The sequence below is a fragment of the Aquarana catesbeiana genome, linkage group LG10 (assembly GCF_042186555.1).
Source record: "Aquarana catesbeiana isolate 2022-GZ linkage group LG10, ASM4218655v1, whole genome shotgun sequence".
Taxonomy (NCBI): Eukaryota; Metazoa; Chordata; class Amphibia; order Anura; family Ranidae; genus Aquarana; species Aquarana catesbeiana.
This window is the reverse complement of record NC_133333.1, coordinates 21642252-21665812: the sequence shown is the minus strand read 5'-3', so window position 1 is coordinate 21665812 and position 23561 is coordinate 21642252. Positions and strand designations below refer to the sequence as shown.

General features: G+C 44.4%; 1 protein-coding gene across 1 annotated transcript in view; it reads left to right on the top strand.

Annotated features, from left to right (window-relative positions):
- The window catches only part of LOC141110437 (phospholipase A2 inhibitor and Ly6/PLAUR domain-containing protein-like), a 34595-nt gene extending 12883 nt beyond the window's left edge, over positions 1-21712 (top strand). The window contains exons 3-5 of the mRNA XM_073601784.1: positions 12761-12931; positions 18440-18580; positions 20785-21712. Of these exons, the coding sequence (XP_073457885.1) occupies positions 12761-12931; positions 18440-18580; positions 20785-20978 (506 nt within the window). The 3' untranslated portion in view covers positions 20979-21712. The remainder of the gene's footprint in view (positions 1-12760; positions 12932-18439; positions 18581-20784) is intronic.
- Positions 21713-23561: the final 1849 nt, after the last annotated feature.

The following is a 23561-nucleotide window of genomic DNA, read 5'->3' as shown; positions in this document are numbered from 1 at the left end:
ATGATTTCTTAATAAACATTTTGATGTCATATATTGTTGTGACCGTCTCACTTTGGTACCAGTCCGAAATACACTTTTTTTTATTTATAGATGCCAAAATACACAAATAAAGTACCCCGTTAGGTAGCCGATTACCACTCTTTATATACATATTTTACAATAAGGTTTTATAGAGGATATCATAAGATGATATCCTTGCACTTTCTATTTGTTCTGTAGTATCCAATAATATATTACATAGAGTCAAGCAATATTTAAAGTGCCCATTTAGGACAAAATAGCAGGCATGGTTGATTGCCCACCCGTTAATAATAATCTTTCTCATTCACCTCGGTCACCCTTTTTGCCTTTTGGAGACTCATTAAAAACCCTTTGGAAGTTCCCAGTAGAGTGTTACATAGTGAAGTAAAGGAGAGAGAATCACATGTCCCCATACTTGGAAGAAATGAGTATTTCATGGGGCTTCAGCAAACAAATGGGATGATGGTGGAGAAGAGGGAAAGTTTTAGAAGTTATTGGGGTGTGCTATTAAGTAACCCTACTATTTTTCCCTAGAGGACCAAAGTAAAGACTCACTTTACACCTTTCAAAAGTTTGCTTACCATCAGCCAGCTAAAACTTTGCATAAAAAATTGAGGTTTTAATTGCACAACATTTGCAAACCAGATCACTTGTGACCCCTTATAACATAAGAAGATATCTACATGCTTTTTCTATATGTACTGCTGCTCTTCAAAATCTCCTACTCCCCCCCCCCCCCCCCATTGCTTTCCTCTGTTAGAGCCAGTCTTCACTTTTCTTTATATCACCGTAAAAAAAAAACGTGGGGAAATCCAAAGAGTGTAATATCGCTTTTATTGAATTTAAAATCACAATATTCGAAATTGCGCACTTACATTCAATAAAAACATACTATGTGCCTTATGTAAACAATCAACGCCACCGCCCCTATCCAAGATGGCCGTGCACTCCAACTACTGAAAGGGATGTCACAAACATAGCCCCACCTAATGCGCTTCATCTATTGGGCGCCTTCAGGGATTGTTCCTGATCCAATAGCTGAAACGCATTGGAAAGGGCTATCTCCATGACATCACTTCTGGTAATTGGAGTGCACAGCCATCTTGGATAGGGCCAGTGGCGCTGATTGCTTACAAAAGTTACAACACTTACAAAGCTGGTAAGTACAGTGCTGTGAAAAAGTATTTGCTATTTTTTTGCATATTTGTCACACTTCAATGATTCAGATCATCAAATAAACTTTAATATTACATTAAAATAACCCGAGTAAATACAAAATTCAGTTTTTAAATGTTGATTTAATTTATTAAGAAAAAAAAGCTCTCCAAACCTGCCTGGCCACATGTGAAAAAGTAATTGCCCCCTAAATCTAATAACTGGTTGTGCCACCCTTGAGACAGCAACAACTGCCGTCAAGTGTTTGTGATAACTGGCAATCAATCTTTCACATTACTGAGGTTTTTCGAACATGAACCTGTTTATGGTCATGCCACAGCATCTCAATCAGGTTTAGGTCTGGACTTTAACTAGGCCACTACAAAACCTTGTTTTTTTCAATATGTTTTTTATTGAATCATTTTTACAGAAGGAGGGTAAACAAATTCAACAATACACAAAGTGTGCTATCGCAAAGAGTCCAACATGACAGGTCTGCAGCAAATGGGTACAAAGTATTCAATAACACCATTATAAGCCTAGCATAGCTATGTACCAAAGTAACAGGGAAAAGAAAGCACAATGTGTTGCTTTTTGAGACCTTTTTGCGTGCTTGACTTTGTCAGGTAGCTTCTATTTAAGTGATTTCTTGATTCAACAGTTCTGGCAGTAATCAGGCCTGGGTGTGGCAAGATAAATTTCCCAAAAAATGTGGGTAATCACAGCTTATTCATGATTTAGCAAGGATGGGGGGAATTACTTTTTCATATAGGGGCAATTTTGGACAGCTTTTTTCCCTTTAATAAAATAAATCATTACTTAACCACTTAAGGACCAAGCCTCTTTTTTTAGATGTGTTGTTTACAAGTTAAAAACAGGTTTTTTTGCTAGAAAATTACTTAGAACTCCCAAACATTATACTTTTTTTTTCTAACACCCTAGAGAATAAAATGATGGTCGTTGCAACACTTTCTGTCCCACCGTATTTGTGCAGTGGTCTTATGCCCCGTACACACGGTCGGATTTTCAAATGGACAATGTCCGATCGGAGCGTGTTGTCGGAAATTCCGACCGTGTGTGGGCTCCATCGGACATTTTCCATCGGATTTTCCGACACACAAAGTTGGACAGCAGGAGATAAAATTTTCCGACAACAAAATCCGATCGCGTCAATTCCGACCGTGTGTGGCCTGTTCCGACGCACAAAGTGCCACGCATGCTCAGAAGAAATTCCGAGACGGGACAGCTCGTTCTGGTAAACTTAGCGTTCGCAATGGATACAGCACTTTCGTCACGCTGCAATGTAAAATTGGTTTAATACAGCGCACTCTCTTCTTCTTTATAATGTGACAAGAATGAAGTCGTTTTGCTGCTCATATTCACACACACTTTTCACAAAGTTTTATTTGTGTTTTTTTAGTGGGATTCCCTGAATATATTGTTATTAGTTGTCACATGTGACAGTTTTATATTTTTTATGTTTATTTTTTTTTTTATTTTAAGCCTTTTTTTTTCTTTAATGTTTGGATTTTTTCCAAGGCTGATCTTTGTTCAATGTTATTTTTATTTTTACTCCAGAACATTTTTGTGTGTGTTTTGTGTGTCAAGTTACCCCAACACCATTGATATCTTTTATTATTTAATCTCAAGGAGATTGTTTGTTGTTGGTGACCCTTGTTCATTTCACATTGTATATTAGAAATGTACCTGAATCCTCACAAACCAACTGTCATTTTTGAAGTAAAACACATAGGAGAGTATAATTCAAAACAAAAATCCTTTATTAAGGGATCAGAACCAAACAAAGAGGAAGGCAACACTGGATCAACAGCAGAAATTAGTGAAGCCTGGGACCCCCACGGCAGACATCAATTCTTAAACATCAAAATTGGTGGCCTGAGGAGTCCATATGTAAGGGAGGGCAGTCTGGTCCGGGATTCACAGAGACTCGGATAGCAGCAGATGACATCTGTGTCCGCAGGCTGTGGTACCACAAGAGGCTGCATCTTTTGGCCGAACAGACTGGATCCAGGGCAATCACTCTCTGGTCTTCCTTTCACACTTCCTTCCGGGCTGTGGCTGTGCAGTTGGAGATGTGGCAGGAGGAGGAGTAGGACCTGGAGGAGGAGTAGGACCTGCAGGAGGAGGAGGAGGACCATCCCAAAGCTGTGTGTGAGGTGTAATTTGGCCCCTCATACCTTTTGCCAGAGCCTCAGATATGAGGGCCTCACACATGGCTTTTTGGCCCTCCTCCATCCTCTGCATTTTATATGCTATGAATGCAGCAATGTTCTCCTGCCTGGTGTGTGGTGCTCCCAGGACCTCTGTAGCCCTACAAAAAAATCTGATAGCCGCCTCCTCTAGGGCACTCCTCCTACTGCCACTTTCTCTTTTCAGTGGGGGTGGAGGGACCTGCAGATCAGCCAGCCGGCTCGGCCCGGCCACCTCCTGGCTGAGACTTCCCTGTGTATGAAAAAGGGACATAGTTGTAATGTTTTGCATCATCAATCACAATCCTTAATTAGTACTCCCAACTAACATATAGTTCACATCATTGATTGGACAAGCAGAAATATTTAGAGGAATGCTATACCTGGCTCAATCTGGGCTCCTCCACATGTGGCCTGGAAGGCCCAGGTTGGGCGTCAGAAGCCTCAGCCGGGGGGGAAGGAAGCGTGGAAGGAAGACTGGAGAGGGATGGCCTGGGTTCAGTCTGGCCTGCCAGAAAGTGCAGCCTGTCGTAGTAAAACAACCTGGGGACATAGATGTCATCTGCTGCTCCGGATCTCTGCGAATCCAGGACTTTATTGCGCTCCCTCAGATATGTGCTCCTCAGGCCACCAATGAAAATCTTTAAAAAAGTGTTGTCTGCCGTGGGGATCACCTGCTTCACAATTTCACACAATTGCTCCAGTGCTGCCTTCCTCTTTGCTTGGTTCTTGTAATGGGGGTGTTTAATCTCCCACAGACAGGGCAGCTCCCTTAGCATCTCTATGAAGACTGAAATGAAGTCCTTATCTTTCAGTACCATATCCATGTTCACTGCAAGACACAACACATGACAAAGCCTAATGTCACACAAAACTCTCCTAATCTTGTTACAATATAGGCCTCAATCTAGAAGCAGTATAGGCCCAAGTTTGTCTCTTACCTTCGTTCTTACGATCGCCGCGTCCAATGCTCCTTCCTCCGCTCACAGATCAAACGTAATACGCACGCGTGTTACGCTTTATATACACTGCGCATGCGTGTAACTCCGCCCGCCCCTGACGTTCTTTCTAGTGTATTCCCCGCCCCTTTTCCTTCGGCGCAGTGGGGGAAGAGCATGATGGCGGACATACAGCAGGTGCGGGCTAATTGTAGCAACGAGGAGGAGGAGGAGGAAAGGGCGGATCCAGGCAAGTCCTGATCCAGAAGGAGACGTTTTAAGGCCACAAATATGTCGTTTGGGGAGATGTTGGAGATGGTCGACATCATGAGGAAGTCCGACTATGACGGAAAATATGGGCCTTACCCCAACCCGAACATCCGAAAGGCCAAGATCATGGCGAAAGTGGTCAGGAGTCTAGAGCGGAATTTCGGGGTACGAAGGTCTAAAGATCAGCTCAGGAAGCGGTGGTCGGACCTGAAGTTGAGAGAGCCAGAGCAGTACAGAAAGATCCGGAGAGTGCTGCAAAAAAGTAAGTAGTTGTGCTGTGTTCCTATTCTTTCTGTCCTTATTACGTTCGTTCTGCTCCATATGCTTTTATTAGTTGTAACGTTTCAAAAGGTCAACTTTAATGTTCATGGGCACATTATTCGTTCGTATCAAACATTTTTCTTTCGGCCTCTAGAACACCATTGTTTAGGCCATATGCATTTTCACACATTTTTGGGGGCCTACTTGGATGCCAAATATTTGTTTGTGTAGATGGGTTTGTTACTAGAATGAAATGCAAACTAGATTGTGTGTAAGGAGAGGACACCGAGCAGCTGTTTTCACATCTGGACACTGGAGCACTAGTGTGGGACACAAGAACACCATTTTTATTAGGGGGGGCCACACAGGTGCTCCAGTGTATACTATAGGGGGGGTTACATCTGTGAAGCTTGTACAGTAGGTGACCGCGATATTGTGTCAATCTCGCCGCACTTCTCGGCGAGATTTGACACCTACGAGCCCCGTCGCAGGGGCCAGCGCCGAGATGGCTCACTCATCGGGAAAGGAAAACTTTGTTTTCCTTCCGCGATGAGTGACAGGCAGTGCTGACAGCTGTCTGGTATGAATCCTGAGGCGGGAAGGGGAACCCCCCATGCCGAAAAATCGGCGTGGGGGTCCCCCCAAAATCCATACCAGACCCTTATCCGAGCACGCAGCCCGGCCGGCCAGGAAAGGGGGTGGGGACGAGCGAGCGCCCCCCCCCCCTCCTGAGCCGTACCAGGCCGCATGCCCTCAACATGGGGGGGGTGGGTGCCTTGGGGGAGGGGGGCGCCCTGCGGCCCCCCCACCCCAAAGCACCTTGTCCCCATGTTGATGAGGACAAGGGCCTCTTCCCGACAACCCTGGCCGTTGGTTGTCGGGGTCTGCGGGCGGGGGGCTTATCGGAATCCGGGAGCCCCCCTTAATAAGGGGGCCCCCAGATCCCGGCCCCCCACCCTGTGTGAATGAGTTTGGGGTACATGGTACCCCTACCCATTCACCTAGGGAAAAGTGTCAATATAAAAAAAAACACAGCACACAGGTTTTAAGAGTAATTTATTAGTCAGCTCCGGGGTCTTCTTCCGACTTCGGGGGTCTCCTTCCGACTTCTCCCGGTGTTCGGCCTCTTCTCCCGGGCCCCGCCGCTATCTTCTTCCAGCTCTATTGCCAGCGAGGGGCCCGGTCTGCTGCCGCTGTCTTGTCGCCGCTGTCTCGCCGCTTCTTCTCTTCTTTTCTTCTTCCCCGATGTTGACACGACGCTCTCTCTAGCTCGAATGCTGTGTGCGAGCTGCGGAGCCATTTATATAGGCGGTAACCCCGCCCCCTTACGACGTCATGGTCCCAGCATGCGCAGGGACTCTGGCGTCATAAGGGGGCGTGACCCCAGAGTCCCTGCGCATGCTGGGACCATGACGTCGTAAGGGGGCGGGGTTACCGCCTATATAAATGGCTCCGCAGCTCGCACACAGCATTCGAGCTAGAGAGAGCGTCGTGTCAACATCGGGGAAGAAGAAAAGAAGAGAAGAAGCGGCGAGACAGCGGCGAGACAGCGGCGACAAGACAGCGGCAGCAGACCGGGCCCCTCGCTGGCAATAGAGCTGGAAGAAGATAGCGGCGGGGCCCGGGAGAAGAGGCCGAACACCGGGAGAAGTCGGAAGGAGACCCCCGAAGTCGGAAGAAGACCCCGGAGCTGACTAATAAATTACTCTTAAAACCTGTGTGCTGTGTTTTTTTTTATATTGACACTTTTCCCTAGGTGAATGGGTAGGGGTACCATGTACCCCAAACTCATTCACACAGGGTGGGGGGCCGGGATCTGGGGGCCCCCTTATTAAGGGGGGCTCCCGGATTCCGATAAGCCCCCCGCCCACAGACCCCGACAACCAACGGCCAGGGTTGTCGGGAAGAGGCCCTTGTCCTCATCAACATGGGGACAAGGTGCTTTGGGGTGGGGGGGCCGCAGGGCGCCCCCCTCCCCCAAGGCACCCACCCCCCCATGTTGAGGGCATGCGGCCTGGTACGGCTCAGGAGGGGGGGCGCTCGCTCGTCCCCACCCACTTTCCTGGCCGGCCGGGCTGCGTGCTCGGATAAGGGTCTGGTGTGGATTTTGGGGGGACCCCCACGCCGATTTTTCGGCATAGGGGATTCCCCTTACAATCCATGCCAGACCTAAGGGCCTGGTATGCCTCCAAGGGGGGAACCCACGCTGGTTTTTTCATTTAAAATTTGGCGCGGTGTTCCCGCCTCAGGATTCATACTAGACAGCTGTCAGCACTGCTTGTCACTCATCGCGGAAGGAAAACAAAGTTTTTCTTTCCCGATGAGCGAGCCAGCGCGACATTCACAGTACCCTGTCGCCGAGAACCAGCGCGATGGTGTCGCGCTAGAAACACAATCTCGCGGTCAGGTACTGTACCAAACAGGTAAAGTATTGCAGCTTGACAAAGGGCAATAAAAAATATACATCTTGGAACTCTGCTAAAATAGACAATTGTACCCCACTTCCGAGCAATGTTTCCTATTTCTATAGTTCTGCCATCAAATATCTGTGTGCTAAGTATACCATTTTTGTTTTACATAGGGGAGAAAAGACTCGGAGGACACCCCTCATCCCAGGAGACCAGAGACCCCCCCCTCTGGAAGAAGGGGAAATACCTCCAACCCAAGAAGCTGAGCAGGAGGAAGAAGAAGATGTGGTGGAGATTGGCACCACAACAGGTGAGTGTCTGCGACCACAGACTCAGGTAAAAGAGATGGCTGGTGGCAGATTTTTGAGACCTTTTTTTTTGTTCTTTATCTCTTTTTAGGTGATCGTGATCCAGAACGCTTTACATCTGAAAGTGCCCAGATACTGATCGGGGAGATCATGGGGTGTAATCTCCAATTGCAAAACATCCAGCAACAAATCAGTGATGTTATTAAAAAAAATAATAACATCATTGATGTTTTGGGGCGAATTTAAACCCCACAAAATCACCTGTTTTATCGTACCAAAATTTTTTAAATGTTTAGAAAAGCCAAATTTGGAGGATGCACACAGTGTGCCAACATGTGCTATCTGCCATCACGGGATATCAATGGACGCGTTTTGGGGGTGCAACCCCTTCCTCAATTATAAAGTAGCGTTGAGGAAGGGCTTGCTCCCCCCAAACACGTCCCTTGATCCCCCCTGATGGCAGATAGCACATGTTGACATTCGTAAATTGGTGTGCATCTTCCAAATTTGGCTTTTCCAGGGGTGATTCCCCCCATCTGAACGCTATATCAAACCCAGTTCCTAAATACTGATGTCTGATATAGCCTTCAGGTTTTACCTAATGTGAACTTTGTAAGTTCAAGTTTTTTGGCTTTCTTGTTGGTTTTACACAGGCCTGTTTTATCTGAAATGGATATTTAGATTTTTCATAATGCTACTGCAAACATTGTTATACAACAAACATGTTGGTTTGTTTTAAAAACCTTTGGGAAATGCACATGTGATTGTGCACGTATAAAAAAGTGCCTTACTCAAGAATGTGTGGATTATTGTCTCAACACTACAACACTTTTGGGGTGATGTAATTGCTGTTTTATGCAAAAATGGGGGTTATTTCCTAAGGGCAAATCCTCTTTGCACTACAAGTGCAGGTTCAGTGCAGTTGCAAGTGCACTTGTGGTGAAATGTGTTTTTGCATTTAGGAAGTACCAGCCAACACTGTTTTTTATAAGGTTACCCAATCACGACATTTTCTGCACTCAACACATTTCTGTCAGGGTCAGCTAAAACAAACACAAGCGGTAAATGGCCACCAAGAATTTCTTTTGGTTGTTTTTTATTTGAAAAAGGTGTCACAGATTGTCTGGCATATTGATAGCCCCCCTACCCGCAAAGAACTCCAGGTAGCGTAACCGGACATCACAGGCATTCAGGGAGGGCAAGCCAGGACGGCCACTTTCAAGCGCCGTCAGTGTTGATGGATTAGGGATTCCGGCCTCAGGCCCAACTGAGCCAGCATAGTTGGCTGAATGTTTTCTTAAAAAATTATGGAGAACACAGCAGGCAAGTATTATATGGTTCAGTTTATACTCCGCCATATGGATGGGTGTCAGAAATAATCGGAACCGGCTGGCCAGGATTCCAAATGTGTTCTCCACCACTCTTCGGGCTCTGGCCAGCCGGTAATTAAAAACCCTCTGTTCCGGGGTGAGGGTCCTCATCGGGAATGGCCGCATCAGGTGGTCCCCCAGCGCAAATGCTTCATCAGCAACAAACACAAATGGGAGACCTTCAACATTGTCCTCTGGAGGTGGCAAGTCCAAGCTGCCATTCTGGAGACGCCTGTAGAACTCCGTCTGGGCGATCACTCCACCATCGGACATCCGGCCATTCTTCCCCACGTCCACATACAAGAACTCATAATTAGCCGACACCACCGCCAACATCACTATACTATTAAACCCCTTGTAATTATAATAGTACGACCCCGAGTTGGGTGGTGGGACGATGTGGACGTGTTTCCTATCAATTGCCCCTCCGCAGTTAGGAAAGTCCCACCGCTGGGCAAAGTGGGAGGCCACAGTCTGCCATTCCTGTGGCGTTGAAGGAAACTGTTGAGGAAAAAAAAATAAACCTTACTATTTTTTCACAGAAACATGGCAAGCAGATTAGACACAAACATTATGGGGCAACCTCCAGATAGCATTTACTAAGGGGAATTTAACAAGGCCAAAGTATAAGGTACACCTATCATATTCCCCCTCTCCCCCTCTCATGGGCCATTTCTAACATTATAGGGGGGGGAACTCTTGGACAGGTAACCCTCTTCACTTCATTGAGAGATGAATGCCTAAATACAGGGTATTACTTGGAACAGCCCCTCCTTAGTTACACTATTGGCAGACCACTGGACAGGTAAGAAGTGTCATAATACAAAGATATAAATACACACTGTACACATTTGAGGACATTTGAACATTCTGCTATTACCTATCAAGATAATAATAGGATACAAAAACTTTAAACAGTACCATTGGAAATATACAGGCAGGCCCTTGCACTACATGCTTTGGGGAATTCATCCCTAAATCTGACCAGTAAAGAGGTGGGTATAGTGTTTATGGGTTTGGCAAAGTCAGCAGATAGATGATTGAGGATAGATAGAGAATTGGGATCAGCTGACTTAGCAGTTGGGGGGGAGGGTTAAAAAAAATTTGGGGACACCACAAAAAAAAGCCTCTGGCACTTTGCCTGAATTTAAATCAAAAATAACATTTCCAAACATTTTAGGGGGTGTTTGGGGTAAAGCACTACTATGGAGCTGATAAAATACATTGTTAAGTGACTACATGAGGTGAATATAGGCCAGGAGACACCATGCTGGGGAGGTTATTGAAGGGCAAATATGTATGAAGGACATAAAATAATAATTACCTAAAAATCCAGCATGCATGAGAACAAAGGGGACATTCACAGCATATTACAATCATGGTAATTAGGGAATGAGGGAAGAAATACAATATATTATCAAACATTAAATACAATAAAATGGGATATAAAAGGATAAAAATCTTACCTTCATATACTCCTTCTGCAGGACCTGGATGATGGCAGAACAGGTCTCTGGGATAATGATCCCCAGAGCCTGGGGGGAGATGCCTGTCGAGAACTTCAAGTCCTGCAGACTTCTCCCTGTGGCCAAATACCGCAGGGTAGCGACCAACCTCTGCTCCGGAGTGATGGCTTGCCTCATGCAGGTATCCTGCCTGCTGATATAGGGGGTCAGCAAAGCCAACAAATGGTGAAACACGGGGTCTGTCATCCTGAGAAAGTTCCTGAAATCATCAGGATTATTCTCACGGATCTCACGGAGCAAAGGCATATGACAGAACTGGTCACGCTGAAGCAACCAATTCTTGGTCCATGAACTCCTCCCCACCCTGTTCATGGACTGGACTTGTGTCAAGGTCAGGACCCCAACACCAAGCCCCCGCACAGCACGAACTCTACGAGGAGTACGCATACGAAACATGGCTAGAAAACGGTCGGCTGCTCAGAACGAAGTAACAGAACGCACTGAAGAACAGCAAGGCCTGTGAAGAGCGACCTGAAAAACAGCAACGAGCAGGCAAGATCACACAGAAAACTCCGATACGAACTGACTGCACACACTGAAGAGCAGATACAAACCCACAAGCACAAACTGAACGGCAGAAAACGATCTGAAAGCCACGAGTCTGAAAAAGCGCGAATCGTCTCTCACCAAACTTTTACTAACACGAGATTAGCAAAAGGAGCCCAAAGGGTGCCGCGCTTGGTTCTGAACCGGCCTTTTCTAGTCTCGTCGTACGTGGTGTACGTCACCGCGTTCTTGGCGATCGGAAATTCCGACAACTTTGTGCGACCATGTGTAGGCAAAACAAGTTTGAGCCAACATCCGTCGGAAAAAATCCTAGGATTTTGTTGTCGGAATGTCCGAACAAAGTCCGACCATGTGTACGGGGCATTACAAGAGCACTTTTTTTTAAAAAAATACACTTTTTTGAATTAAAAAATAAGACAACAGTAAAGTTAGCCCAATTTTTTTAATATTGTGAAAGATAATGTTACGCTGAGTAAATTGATACCCAACATGTCACGGTTCAAAATTGCGCCCGCTTGTGGAATGGCATCAGACATTTACCCTTAAAAATCTCCATAGGCGATGTTTAGAAAATTCTACAGGTTGCATGTTTTTAGTTAGAGAGGAGGTCTAGAGCTAGAATTATTGCTCTCGCTCTACCAATCGCGGCGATACCTCACATGTGTGGTTTGAACACCATTTTCATATGGGGGCGCTACTCACGTATGCTTTCGATTCTGCACGTGAGCTCGGTGGAACGGGGCGCGTTTAAATTTTTCTTTCTTATTTATTTTACCTTTTATTTTTTATTTTTACACAATTTTTTTTATTTAAAAAAACTGTGTGACTTTTATTCCTTTTACAAGGAATGTAAACATCCCTTGTAATAGAAAAAAAGCATAACAGGAAAGACCTCAGATCTCATATTTACACTAAAATGCAATAATAATAATAATAAAAAAAAAAAAAAAAAAAGATTGTCATTTAAAAAAAGAATTAAAAAAAAATGGACCTTTAAGAGCTATGAGCGGAAGTGACGTTTTGATGTCGCTTCCGCCCTGCAATGTCATGGAGACGGGTGGGGGCCATCTTTTCCTCACTTGTCTCCATGCCAAGGAAGGCACAACATCCGATCGCCTCCGCTGCTGCCGACGGCCCCGGTAAGCAGCGGAGGGCACTGGAGCGAGGCAGGAGGGGGCCCACTCCCGCCGCCTATAAAAGTGATCTCGCGGCGAATCTGCCGCAGAGACCACTTTTATCTTGAAGCGGACCGCCGGCCAAACAAGAAGACACAGGGGTTATGGCAGCTAGCTGCTGCCATAATAACGGTATCCTCCTTCAAAGTTAGGATGTATGTCGGCGTGCGGCGGTCCGGAAGTGGTTAAAAACTGCATTTTGTATTTAGTCGGGTTATCTTTGTGTAATATTAAAATTTGTTTGATGATCAATATTTTTTCACAGCCCTGTGTTTTAGGAAACTTTTGTTTTGTTTGTTTTGTGCAAAGCTCTTCCATATGCATCTTATGCCGCGTACACACGGTCGGAATTCCCGACAGAAAAAGTCAGATGGGAGCTTTTGGTCGGATATTGCGACCGTGTGTATGCCCCATGGGACTTTTTCTGTCGGCATGTCCGACGGACTTAGATATAGAACATGTTCTAAATCTTTCTGTTGGAAATGCCGAAGGAGGTCATCCCGTCGGCAAGTCCGACTGTGTGTACGCGGCATTACTCTAAAACCTTGGTATACATTGGGGTGGTTGCCGTTTTTGTTTATTATTAAACCTTTGTTTTTTTTTCATGGCAGAGAATGATTTTGTTTGTTCACTAAAAGATTCCATGGCAACCTACACAATGTCATGCATATCACAGGACAAGTGTGACACTACAGCAAGTATGAACATGGGTAATAATCTAAGAGTGAAGATGGGTATATCGTGTTGTAAAACTGATCGATGCACCCCGACTTTTCCTTCCCGTAAGTGACTCTATCTGATACCTTTATATCAACAGATAAATGCACACCTGTGGTTGTTTTACTTGCCAAAGGATTTGTATTCTTGTCCATCCAGTTCGGAGATTTTCACCGCTCCTTCACACAGCACAGTCCTCGTATATACAGTCCAATGTGAGCCCCAAACACACATCGAAGAGTCCAAAGTTTTATTGATAAAAATCTGCTAATTGCAAAAAAAAAAAAACCCAATGCATTTTGGGAGCCAAACAGACTCCCCTTCATCAGAGCTACAAAACAAATTCAAATATAAAAATCATAACTGTAAAAAAACAAACGTCATAAATATAAAAAGAAATATAAAATTGTTAAATTCCACACTTAGGTGTAGGCTGGGCTGCTGCCTCCCCTAAAGGGCTCCAACCGGAGTACCAGTTGTAAAAAAGTTATATAAATATAGGGGTAGGTGGCGCTGCCCATCACCTGAAGAGTGATCCGCCACAATGAGTCCCTCTTGCCAGGTGAGTGTGCAATAGATCTGCTGTGCAGAGGGCCGGTACAGTGATCAGTCATCGTCTGGTTCCAGTGGACACAGTCGGTGATAGATTGCAGCTCAGCCACGCTGCCACGCGTGAGGCTCGTTCTGGTAGGACGTCCCATATACCTTGGCCTTTCTACTTTCCAAAGGGGTCATTTGGGAGGTATTTGTGCTGTCTTGGCATGTTAGGGCCTCAAGTAATGAGGCCGTCTGTACATCAGGACTGATCGATTTTCAGATATATATCCCTTTCATGACTAAGCCTATTTTTGAAATTTGGTGTTTACAAGTTAAAATACGTATTTTTTGCTAGAAAATTACTTAGAGCCCCCAAACATTATCTATATATATTTTTTTAGCAGAGAATCTAGAGAATAAAATGGCGATTGTTGCAATATTTAATATCTCATGGTATTTGTGCAGCGGTGTTTTAAACGCAACTTTTTGGGAAAAGGGACACTTTCATGAGTTTAAAAAAAAAACAAACAGTAAAGTTACCCCAATTTTTTTGTATAATGTGAAAGATGATGTTATGCTGAGTAAATAGATACAAAACATGTCACGCTTTATAATTGCACGCACTTGTGGAATGGCGACAAAGCACGTTACTTAAAAATCTCCATAGGCGACACTTTAAATTTTTTTTTTTACGGTTACCAGGTTAGAGTTACAGAGGAGGTCTAGTGCTAGATTTATTGCTCTCGCTCTGATGATCACGGCGATATCTCACATGTGTGATTTGAATACGGTTTACATATGCGGGCGCAACTTCAGTATGCATTTATTTTGCTGCGCAAGCTCGCGGGGACGGGGGTGCTTTAAAAAATTAATTTTTTCTTATTTATTTAATTCATTTTTATATTTATAAATTGTGTTTTACAAAAAAAATTTTTTTTGATGACTTTTATTGCTGTCACAAGGAATGTAAACATCCCTTGTGACAGTAATAGGTGGTTACAGGTACTCTTTATGGAGAGATCGGGGGTCTAAAAGACCCCCGATCCCTTCTTTGCACTGTATTTTTTTTAAAACTGGTGCCATTGGCAGCCAAGTAAACGGGAAGTGACGTCATGACGTCGCTGCCGTGTTTACTATTAGGAGGCTGGAACAAAGCCACTCACGGCTTTGTTCCAGTCCGTCCCCAGCTGCTGGAGGCAGCCGATTGGTCATCGGGCCTCCCAATGGAACGGGAGGCCTAGTAAGAGCGGCGGGAGGCCTAGTAAGAGCGGCGGGAGGCGGCGGGAGGGGGGGCGTCCCCTCCTGCCCCTCCGGTATAACAGCCGAGTGGCTTTTAGCCGCATCGGTTGTTACAACTGGATAGCCGATCGCCGCCTCTAAAAAACAGTACCGGGATAATGCCTGCAGCTGCGGGCATCATCCCGGTATAACCCCCGAAACCCGAGTACGCACATCTGCATACGCTCGGCGGGAAGGGGTTAAACTCTATAACTTTCCTACAGACGAAATAGTAGATTTGGGTTATTTTCACCAAAGAAATGTAGCAGAATACATTTTGGCCTAAATTTATGAAGAAATATTATTTATTTGCTAAATTTTAGAACAGAAAAATGTGTTTTGTTTTGTTTTTTTTCAAAATGTTCCGTCTTTTTTCATTTATTTAGCAAACAATAAAAAAGACGGTGCTGATTAACCACTTACCACCCGCCCACAGTCAAATGACAGAGGGACGGAGCGGCTCTTGTTCTGGGAGGATGTCATATGATGGCGCCCCAGAATGCCCGCTCTCGCGCGCCTGTGGGGGCATACAGCGCGGCGATCGTGGCCGTGTTGCTAGGACACGGTGTGACACCCCATCTCTGTAAAGAGCCGATGACACGGCTCTTTACCATGTGATCGGCTGTGTCCAATCACATGTAAATGCGGAAGTGACGTTAATCGGCTCTCCTCGCCTCACACTGACAGAGTGTGTGGCAAGGAGTGCCGATCATCAGTATCCCCTCAAAGGGGAGAACAAGGTAATCAAGGCACTGATCATCGGTGTCCTGATTACAGGAAAGCTTCAGCAGTGCCCATCAGTGCCACCAGGTGGTACAAAAGGTACTAGCTGCAGGCGATGATCTGGTGGAGGTGACTCAAGTACAGTTGGAGGTGGGGTAGGCTTCCCTGAATAATTGAGTTTTCAAGGATTGCCTAAAGGTGGACAGGGTAAGGGACTGACTGGAAATACTGGAGTAGGGAGTTCCAGAGGATGGAAGAGGTTCTGGAAAAGTCCTGGAGGTTGTCATGGGAAGAGGTAACAAGGGAGATAGAGAGCAAGATGTCCTTGGAGGAGCGGAGAGATCGAATTAGGCGATATTTGCAAATGAGGTTGGTGATGTAGCTGGGGGCAGTGTTGTAGATGGATTTGTATGTTGTGGTTAGTATTTGAATGTTGTAGTCCTGATGAAAGGAGGCATGTTCGACTCCCAAAAGCCTCAGGATTTTTTCTGCTGTGAACCAGTTTTATTATTAAAACTTTGGACATTTGTTTGGCACTGTCATTGGCCTGTATATAGGTAGATTCTCCAATCTGAAGTTTGCTACATTTTGCTAAACTGGAGCTAGTTGATTGGCCCCTTGAAAATCTGTATCCGGCACCTTGCTTTTAAAAGTTAGGTCTTAAAGTGGAAGTTTAGTCAAAACTTGCTCCTACCCCAATTCTAAGCCTAATCTATCTAACCCTGTAAAGAAAAGATCACTATACTAACCCTTCCTGTAGCCACTCCAGTCCCCAGTGGTGGCTGCTGTGTAGAGAGAGAAAGCCGACAACGGCTGGGAAATGCCCAGGAAGTGACATCACCCTTAGGCTTACTTTAGGGCTTCCGTGGTCAGCTGTCCCTCCTCTACACAGAAGCCACCACTGACATAGTGATCTCTTCTTTACAGGGCTGGATAGATTAGATTTAAAATGTGGCTGTGAGTAGGTTTAGAGTTCCACTTTAAATCCCTCTGAAGTGACAGACATACAAAGGAAGTAATGCATGTCAATATCCATTACTAAGCATAAAAAATGTACTCTGTCCCTGTAGTGAGGAACATATTTTATTACTTCCTATGTCAGGGCTTGGACTCTAGGACCTCTGCTGTGTCTAACAATGACTCTTCTTGCTGAGCTACCTGAGATGCTGGACAGCACCTTGTCTGATCCATTGGACAACCCTGACTTGTACCTTGACTTCTGCCGAACCTTGAACTCTTTGCTCCTCCCATGAACTTCCTGATTTAAGCCATGTCTCTGCACATCCTGTTTGACAGATTATTGTGCACTCTCTAGCCAATATCTCTCTCTGTCTTCCCTGCTGCTGTCCCTATCTTTGCTACCACTCGTTACCAACCCTTGGCTTGTTCCTCGACTACGTTTTAGCCTGATCCCAACCTGCAACTTTGCGTTACTGACCTTTGGATTGTTTACAGACTACGCTTCTGATTGATCCTTACCTGCTATACCTGCTTCTGGACCCCAGCTTGCTCACATCCTGGGGGGGGGCGATCCTGAGGACAGCGACATGGTACTAACATGCCGCTAAATCCATCTCCACCATCAGGAGCTCTGATGAACACCGGTTAGTACTAGGGTTGCCATCTCCTCCCTTTACAACAAAACACATATTAATAACACAGGTTCTTTGGCTGATTAAGGTGGTAATTAAACTCACTTATGACTTAGTGACTTATCTACATTAAATTAGCCTCAGAACATGTGTAATTAATATGCGTTTGATTTAGAGGGATGAGCTGGCAACCCTAGTTAGTACTTAGACCATATTCCCATTGCACACATTCCTGGAATGAGGTACAGTAGGTGCCGCCGATATTGTGTTTCCAGAGCGATGGGACCGCACTGGAAATCACCGCTGCGAGGCTGTGCTTCTCGCGCTCGCCGCCTCCACGGGATGCAGCGTATCCATAGGAATGTATTTGGGGGCGGCGAGCGGGAGGAGAGACATAGCTCGGCGCTCGCTCCCGCGACGGGGCTCGCGGGTGTCAATCTCGCCGCTAACAGCGGCGAGATTGACACAATATTGGCGGCACCTACTGTACCGGGTGTAGCGACCACCAGCTGGATACTGGAACATGCAGGATAATGTAGATATTCGCCAGCACACCAAGGATCTTTAATTATGTCCAATTGTTTTTTTTACTAAAGAAAGATCACATCACAATACAGTGTAGTGCAATGTTTCGGAGCCACGCAGGACCCCTTTGTCAAGCGTGTGATGATCACATGCATCACATGCCTGACGAAGGGGTCCTGCGGGGTTCCAAAACGTTGCACTACACTGTTTTGTGAATTGATCTTTCTTTAATAAAAAACATTTGGACGTAATTGAAGATCCTTGGTGTGCTGACAAATATCTAGTTAGTACTTAGACCAAGCACCTCAGATGAGCCCGTTTGTACACCTATCCCATTGACTAGCAAAAGTCCTGTTACTGCTCTAGAAACTGGTCTTCGAGCCTGACCCCTGATCATGACACCCTGTTACATCATCGCCAGACTTCACCAGTAATATTTATTCATTGGCAGCTGCTGAGAGGTCAGTTCCTACTGACATAGGCACGCCTTCAGAACTATATCTCCATGAGTCCTTTTCCTACACAAGGTGTGACTGAAAGCTCTTGGAACTCATGGCAGCAGCCTTTTGTTTTTCTAAAAAAAAGAGAAAAACAATGTATGCATGAAAAGAGGGACAGTGTTACCCCTAACGCAGGTGGTCAGACACTAGCTAGTTTCTGTGTTCTTCACCTATAGCAGCCCCCTTTCCCATAAGGCAAGCAGGCCTACCGGTACTCGGTTGCCCCCGAAACATATACACAATGCTATAGTGCCTGGCCACCACACAGAGGCAGGCGCAAACTGAGCACGGCAAACAGGTACTTGCGATTGGCAAACAGGCAGAGTGGTTCAATGACAATCCAGGTACAAGACAGGCAATTTTTTACTAAAATATAAGTGCTCATGCCATTATATCCATGTTATGCTTTTTACCTTAGTGCCAAGGGATGTCTCAGGATCCAATGGAGTGATGTGCCCATCCTGCGTGACTACTGGCTACACCTCGTGTGAGACTTCAGATACAATGGAGTGTATGGGGGATGAGAACACGTGTCTTCACCAGATTGCAGAAAGTGCAAGTCAGTATTACAGACAGAGCCAGTATTATTTAAAGACAAATATCTACGTGTGCCCATTTATACTATTGCATTGCAGCAAAATGTACTGAAACACGTGTATTATTATGCATTATGCTACACATTACACACAGCGTGGTGCATTGGAGTACTGTTCATCCTAAACCAAGATTAAAGTAGTTCTATAGGCAGATTTTGAGCTTAATTGAGAAGGGTCAAGGCTGTCCAGGACCATGTTAAGCCTTGTTTACACTTGTGGTTGGGATGGGGGGGGATACAGTTGAGCCATATTTTTACCACTCCCCAACCACTTCCCAGAGCTTGTGGGGTGGTAAAAAATGTCCCCCGCTGCGTTCAAAGGGCAAAACTACCCCCAGAGCACGATCTATTCTACTGAATGGGGCCACACTGCAACTGTGTACAATGGATGTGGTTGTGTGCTTTTTTTTAGCGGTTAAAACAGGTGGTAAAGAGTCAACTTAACACCTCCTCTATGCCTGTCAAACACCCTCTAAAGAGCAATCAGCTAATGATTATTCTTCACAGGGCTCCTTTCACACTGGGGCGGGGGCGGAGTCGGCGGTAAAGCGCCGCTATTGTTAGCAGCGCTTTACCGTCGGAATTTGTCCGCTAGCGGGTTTTCGTTCGGTATTCTTCTGCTAGCTAGGGCTTCTATCCTTTCTCCACTCTATGTAAAACTAAACAAAAATAAATTTGGCCATAGATACACTTTGGGATCTATTTATGAAACATTCTCTGTGCAGATGTTTGAAGCGTTCCTTCAGTTGTCCCCAAACAATCTCGTATTTTGCCTGATATGTTTATTTCCTATGATCATCAGCACCATCTATTGGTCATAATGCTGTATTTTTCCAAAACACCTCAATAAGGGGAACACCCTCTAGCTTAGTGTACTGGGGTACATAGTTGTAAGCTGTGGTGTATTTGGCCTGGCTGAGAGCCAGGCTGGGTTGAATCTGGGTCAGGGTTGAGTGACTCTGGATAACTAAGCAAGCAGCCCCTCTGGTACCTCCCCCTATTGAAACCTTGTAGAAGCTTCCAGAAGAATGGGTGGGAGTTTAGGAGGGGCTGCTTGGAGTATTAATGAGGGTCCCAGCCAAATGGGCTGACAGGGGGCAGGCACCTCTTAAATACTCCTGAGTCATGCCAGCAGGGACAGTTGGGTGAAAGGTGGAGAAGGAGTGTTGAGCAGGCTGTTGGTAGCCCTTGAGGGAGCCCTCTAATCTGGGGGGGGGTAACCTCAGGCCTGGGGCTAGGGTGCTGGAAAGATTCCCCACAACACATGGAGGAACCCCTTCCTGGAGGCACAGGAGAAAGAGTGAGGATAGCAGGAGCCAGCTAGCAAGCTCAGGAGTCCCCAGAAGAAGTCAGCCGGGTGGGCTGGTGAGTGTGCAGTCTGGGAGGATTGTAGGAAGTAGCCAGGGGGGCTAGTGAGAGAGACAGCTGTAGCCAGGTGGGCTGGCAATGCCTGAAGAGGTGATGCTAGGATCAGTAGCCACAGGAATGTAGCTGGACACTGGAGGTCCCTACACACCAAAGTGGCCCGGGGTCCCTGCCTGTAAAGGGCTTTTGCTCAATCTGACAGACCCTCAGCTGAGACTCTGTATTCTGCAAGCAAGGGAGTGCTGGAGGAAGATGAGTGTATATAGCTGTATATAGGAAAGTTGCCCCTGAAGAGTTCTGAAGTCAAATAGGCATCCCATATCTTCCCTAATCCCCATCCAATGTTTATCCCCTCAATAAAAACACAAAAACAAGTACTAGACTGTTTCTTGACTCTGGGATACGGTGTAAATTCGGAGCGCCTGGCTGTGCAGGATGGGGGATCCCAATTCACCAGCTACTTGGGGTGCGCTACCTAAGAAAACAAAGAAACAAATTAGGCAAAATACAGGATCATTTGTGACAGCTGAGCGAATACTTGAAACATTCGAACCGTGAAAATGATGTACTGTATATATACGCAGAGCCCTTTATCTTCACAACATTTAAACAAAATGTTCATAAGATTTAATAAACAGTGAATCGTCACATTTGGAGCCTAATTTTTAAGACCTTATTGATATGTGTCGGTGTTATTGAGATGAAATTGCCATTACAGTTCATTTCTTTAAATATTTGTTTGAAAGTGTACATTTTCCAAATGTTTTTATTTATTTACCGGTATTTATTTTATTTTTTTACAGGTCCAAAACCAAATTCAGTAGCAATGCGTGGTTGTGCCACAAAAAGCATGTGCAAACTCAGCAGCCAATTTAATCGTGCCCTAGGATGGTCCCTGGACTATAGATTCATCTGTTCTAGTGGAAGTGCTGGTCTCCAAAAAGGCTTCTACCTCCCAGCTATGATTTGTATTTTCTTTTTAAAGTTATGGATCTGAAATATCTACAAAACGTCCTCTAGAGTTAGACTACATGCAACAATTAAAAGAAAAAAAAAAAAGCTGACTTGTTTTCAATTTCTCTTTATTATTTTTCATTTTCCATTTAATACAAATACATATATACGTTCCTTGCTTTATAAAATAGTGCCCCCCTGTTCTCAACAAAGAGCTCTGTTCTCTCGAAAAGCTAACTTGTAGTGCAGATAGTTTCTTTTTTTTTTTAAATCTTCCAGTTAGTAGTATTTTTTTTTTTTTTACTTTTTATTATGACCACAATCCATCATTTTTTTTTGCTGAACAGTATACAGTAAATGAAAACTTTAGAGGCATCAGATTGATTTTCATTTTTAAATTTCAATGTTTATAAACTGCTGATTTGTTTCATTTTTCTCACTATTTGAATAAATAAATAAATTTTATATTACAAAAAAAAAAGAGATACAAATGTTATTGTCTTACAAATTTACAGCTTTAATTGAAAATCCAACATGCACAGCAGAGGAGGAAGGGTTTGTGCTCTATCTGAACCTTAAGGCTTGTACCTCTGCAAGGACAGCTCCCCTGAAGAAGCACGATTTATGGACGAAACATGTCGGGTTCCGTATGCTGTCCCGTTTCAACACCTTGACAACAATATTGTACCTGCCTGTGTTCTTTGATTTTATATATATATACATATATTTTTTGTTTTGCTCCTCAAGACAAGAATAAAAAAAAAAATTTTAATTATATGCATTTGATGTTATTCTTGCACCTCTAAAATCCCCAACCTTTTCTTTTTTCGAATTTCTATCTGAACCTTGTTTAGTAGATGGGGGGGGGTGTAACAATAGGCTGTTGAATTGCGTTTTTACTGCCCTCCCAAGCTGAAAAGGCAGGTGAATGGGGTTGTATAACCTCCAGGATGCTTTGCTTTGCTTTGAAGTGCAGCCAAAATGATCCCCCTGTTGTGTTCAGCAGGCATTACCACTACAAAACACAACCCATGTAACTGAATAGAGCCACGTTGAAACTGGTGTGACATGGTATTCCTGTTTAAAAACCTCATTTAGATGTAAAAAAAAAAAAAGGCGGCAGCTCTCTGAAGAACAATACACAACAGATACTGTAACTCTTCAGACAGCAATGGGAGAATCAACAAGTCTTAAGGTCTGTTCTTAACCCAAACTTTTAACATCAAGTCACTAGAGTACTAGAATAAGCCTGATAATAAAGAACAACACTGTGTAGAAAAAGAGAAAAGAAAAAAACAATTAAAAGAGAATATATATACTATAACCAGTATCTCATAAAAGTGAGTACACCCCTCACATTTGTGTAAATATTTTATTCTATCTTTTCATGTGACAACACTGAAGAAATGACACTTTGCTATAATGTAAAGTAGTGAGTGTACAGCTTGTATAACAGTGTAAATTTGCTGTCCCCTCAAAATAACTCAACACACAGCCATTAATGTCTAAACCGCTGGCAACAAAAGTGAGTACACCCCTAACTGAAAATGTCCAAATTGGGCCCAAAGTGTCAATATTTTGTGTGGCCACCATTATTTTCCAGAACTGCCTTAACCCTCTGTGCTGTTCCATCATCCAGTGCTGTTCTATAGTTGTGTCCACATTATTCCATCTGGTGTGTCTGTGCCGCTGAGGGACAGATGCTTTACCCATATTTACAAAGCATGGTTTGCAGCATATATCATCTGGATGATGGAACAGCCCAACATCCCTTTGACTTGCTGTCTCAGTTTGGCTGTCTTGATGCTTCTTCAAGTCCCCTTCTTTTTAATTAGGGATAACCAGTCCCCCAACGCTCCAAATTACATCTTGATGAGGAAACGCGTAGGGTGGAGCTTCTAGCGTCTTTGTGTCACTTCCGGTCTGAAGCTGTGGATCGTGGATTGTCCAGGCTTTCTGTGTTTCTTATACGAGCTTTAACATACAGAGCAAATGTGAGCATGTTTTTATTGTTTGGAGCAAATAAACTCTTTTAAGAAGGTATCATGCTATGGGAGTATCTTTCTTCTACATGTGGGAGGCATGGATGATTTTTAGGTAATTCTGGACTTACATTTCTTTTTTTTAATTAAAAATTGAAGTAGAATTATCATGTTATATGACACAACCATGCAGTGCGAATTTTATTATTTTTTTAATGATTTTCTTCAAGTAAAGTTTGTTATTACTATACAAGCTATGTCATGTTGACTTTGTGAATTTTTTAAATTTATGTTTTTGTTATACTGGTGTTTATGCATGACAATTTATTTCAACATAATACAACATAACATACTGTAATACATGACACAAGGAGATCACATGTCTCCACTCTCTTCCTCCTAAGCACTAGGCATCCAAAAGGATCACCTGACGTTTTGGCCAATCAGGAAACAGGTTTCACCACCCGCTTCCTGATTGGTGGGGAGGAGATTTAGTGTGAAAATAGGGAATATTTCTATGAATAGTGTAGGACCCACTGAAAATGAGGTACTTTGACACAGTAGTGAGATTAAGTACTGTATGGCCATATGGTGTTACCAAATCCCCATATTTGCTTATTATGTTCAGGTGCTTTAAATAGCCT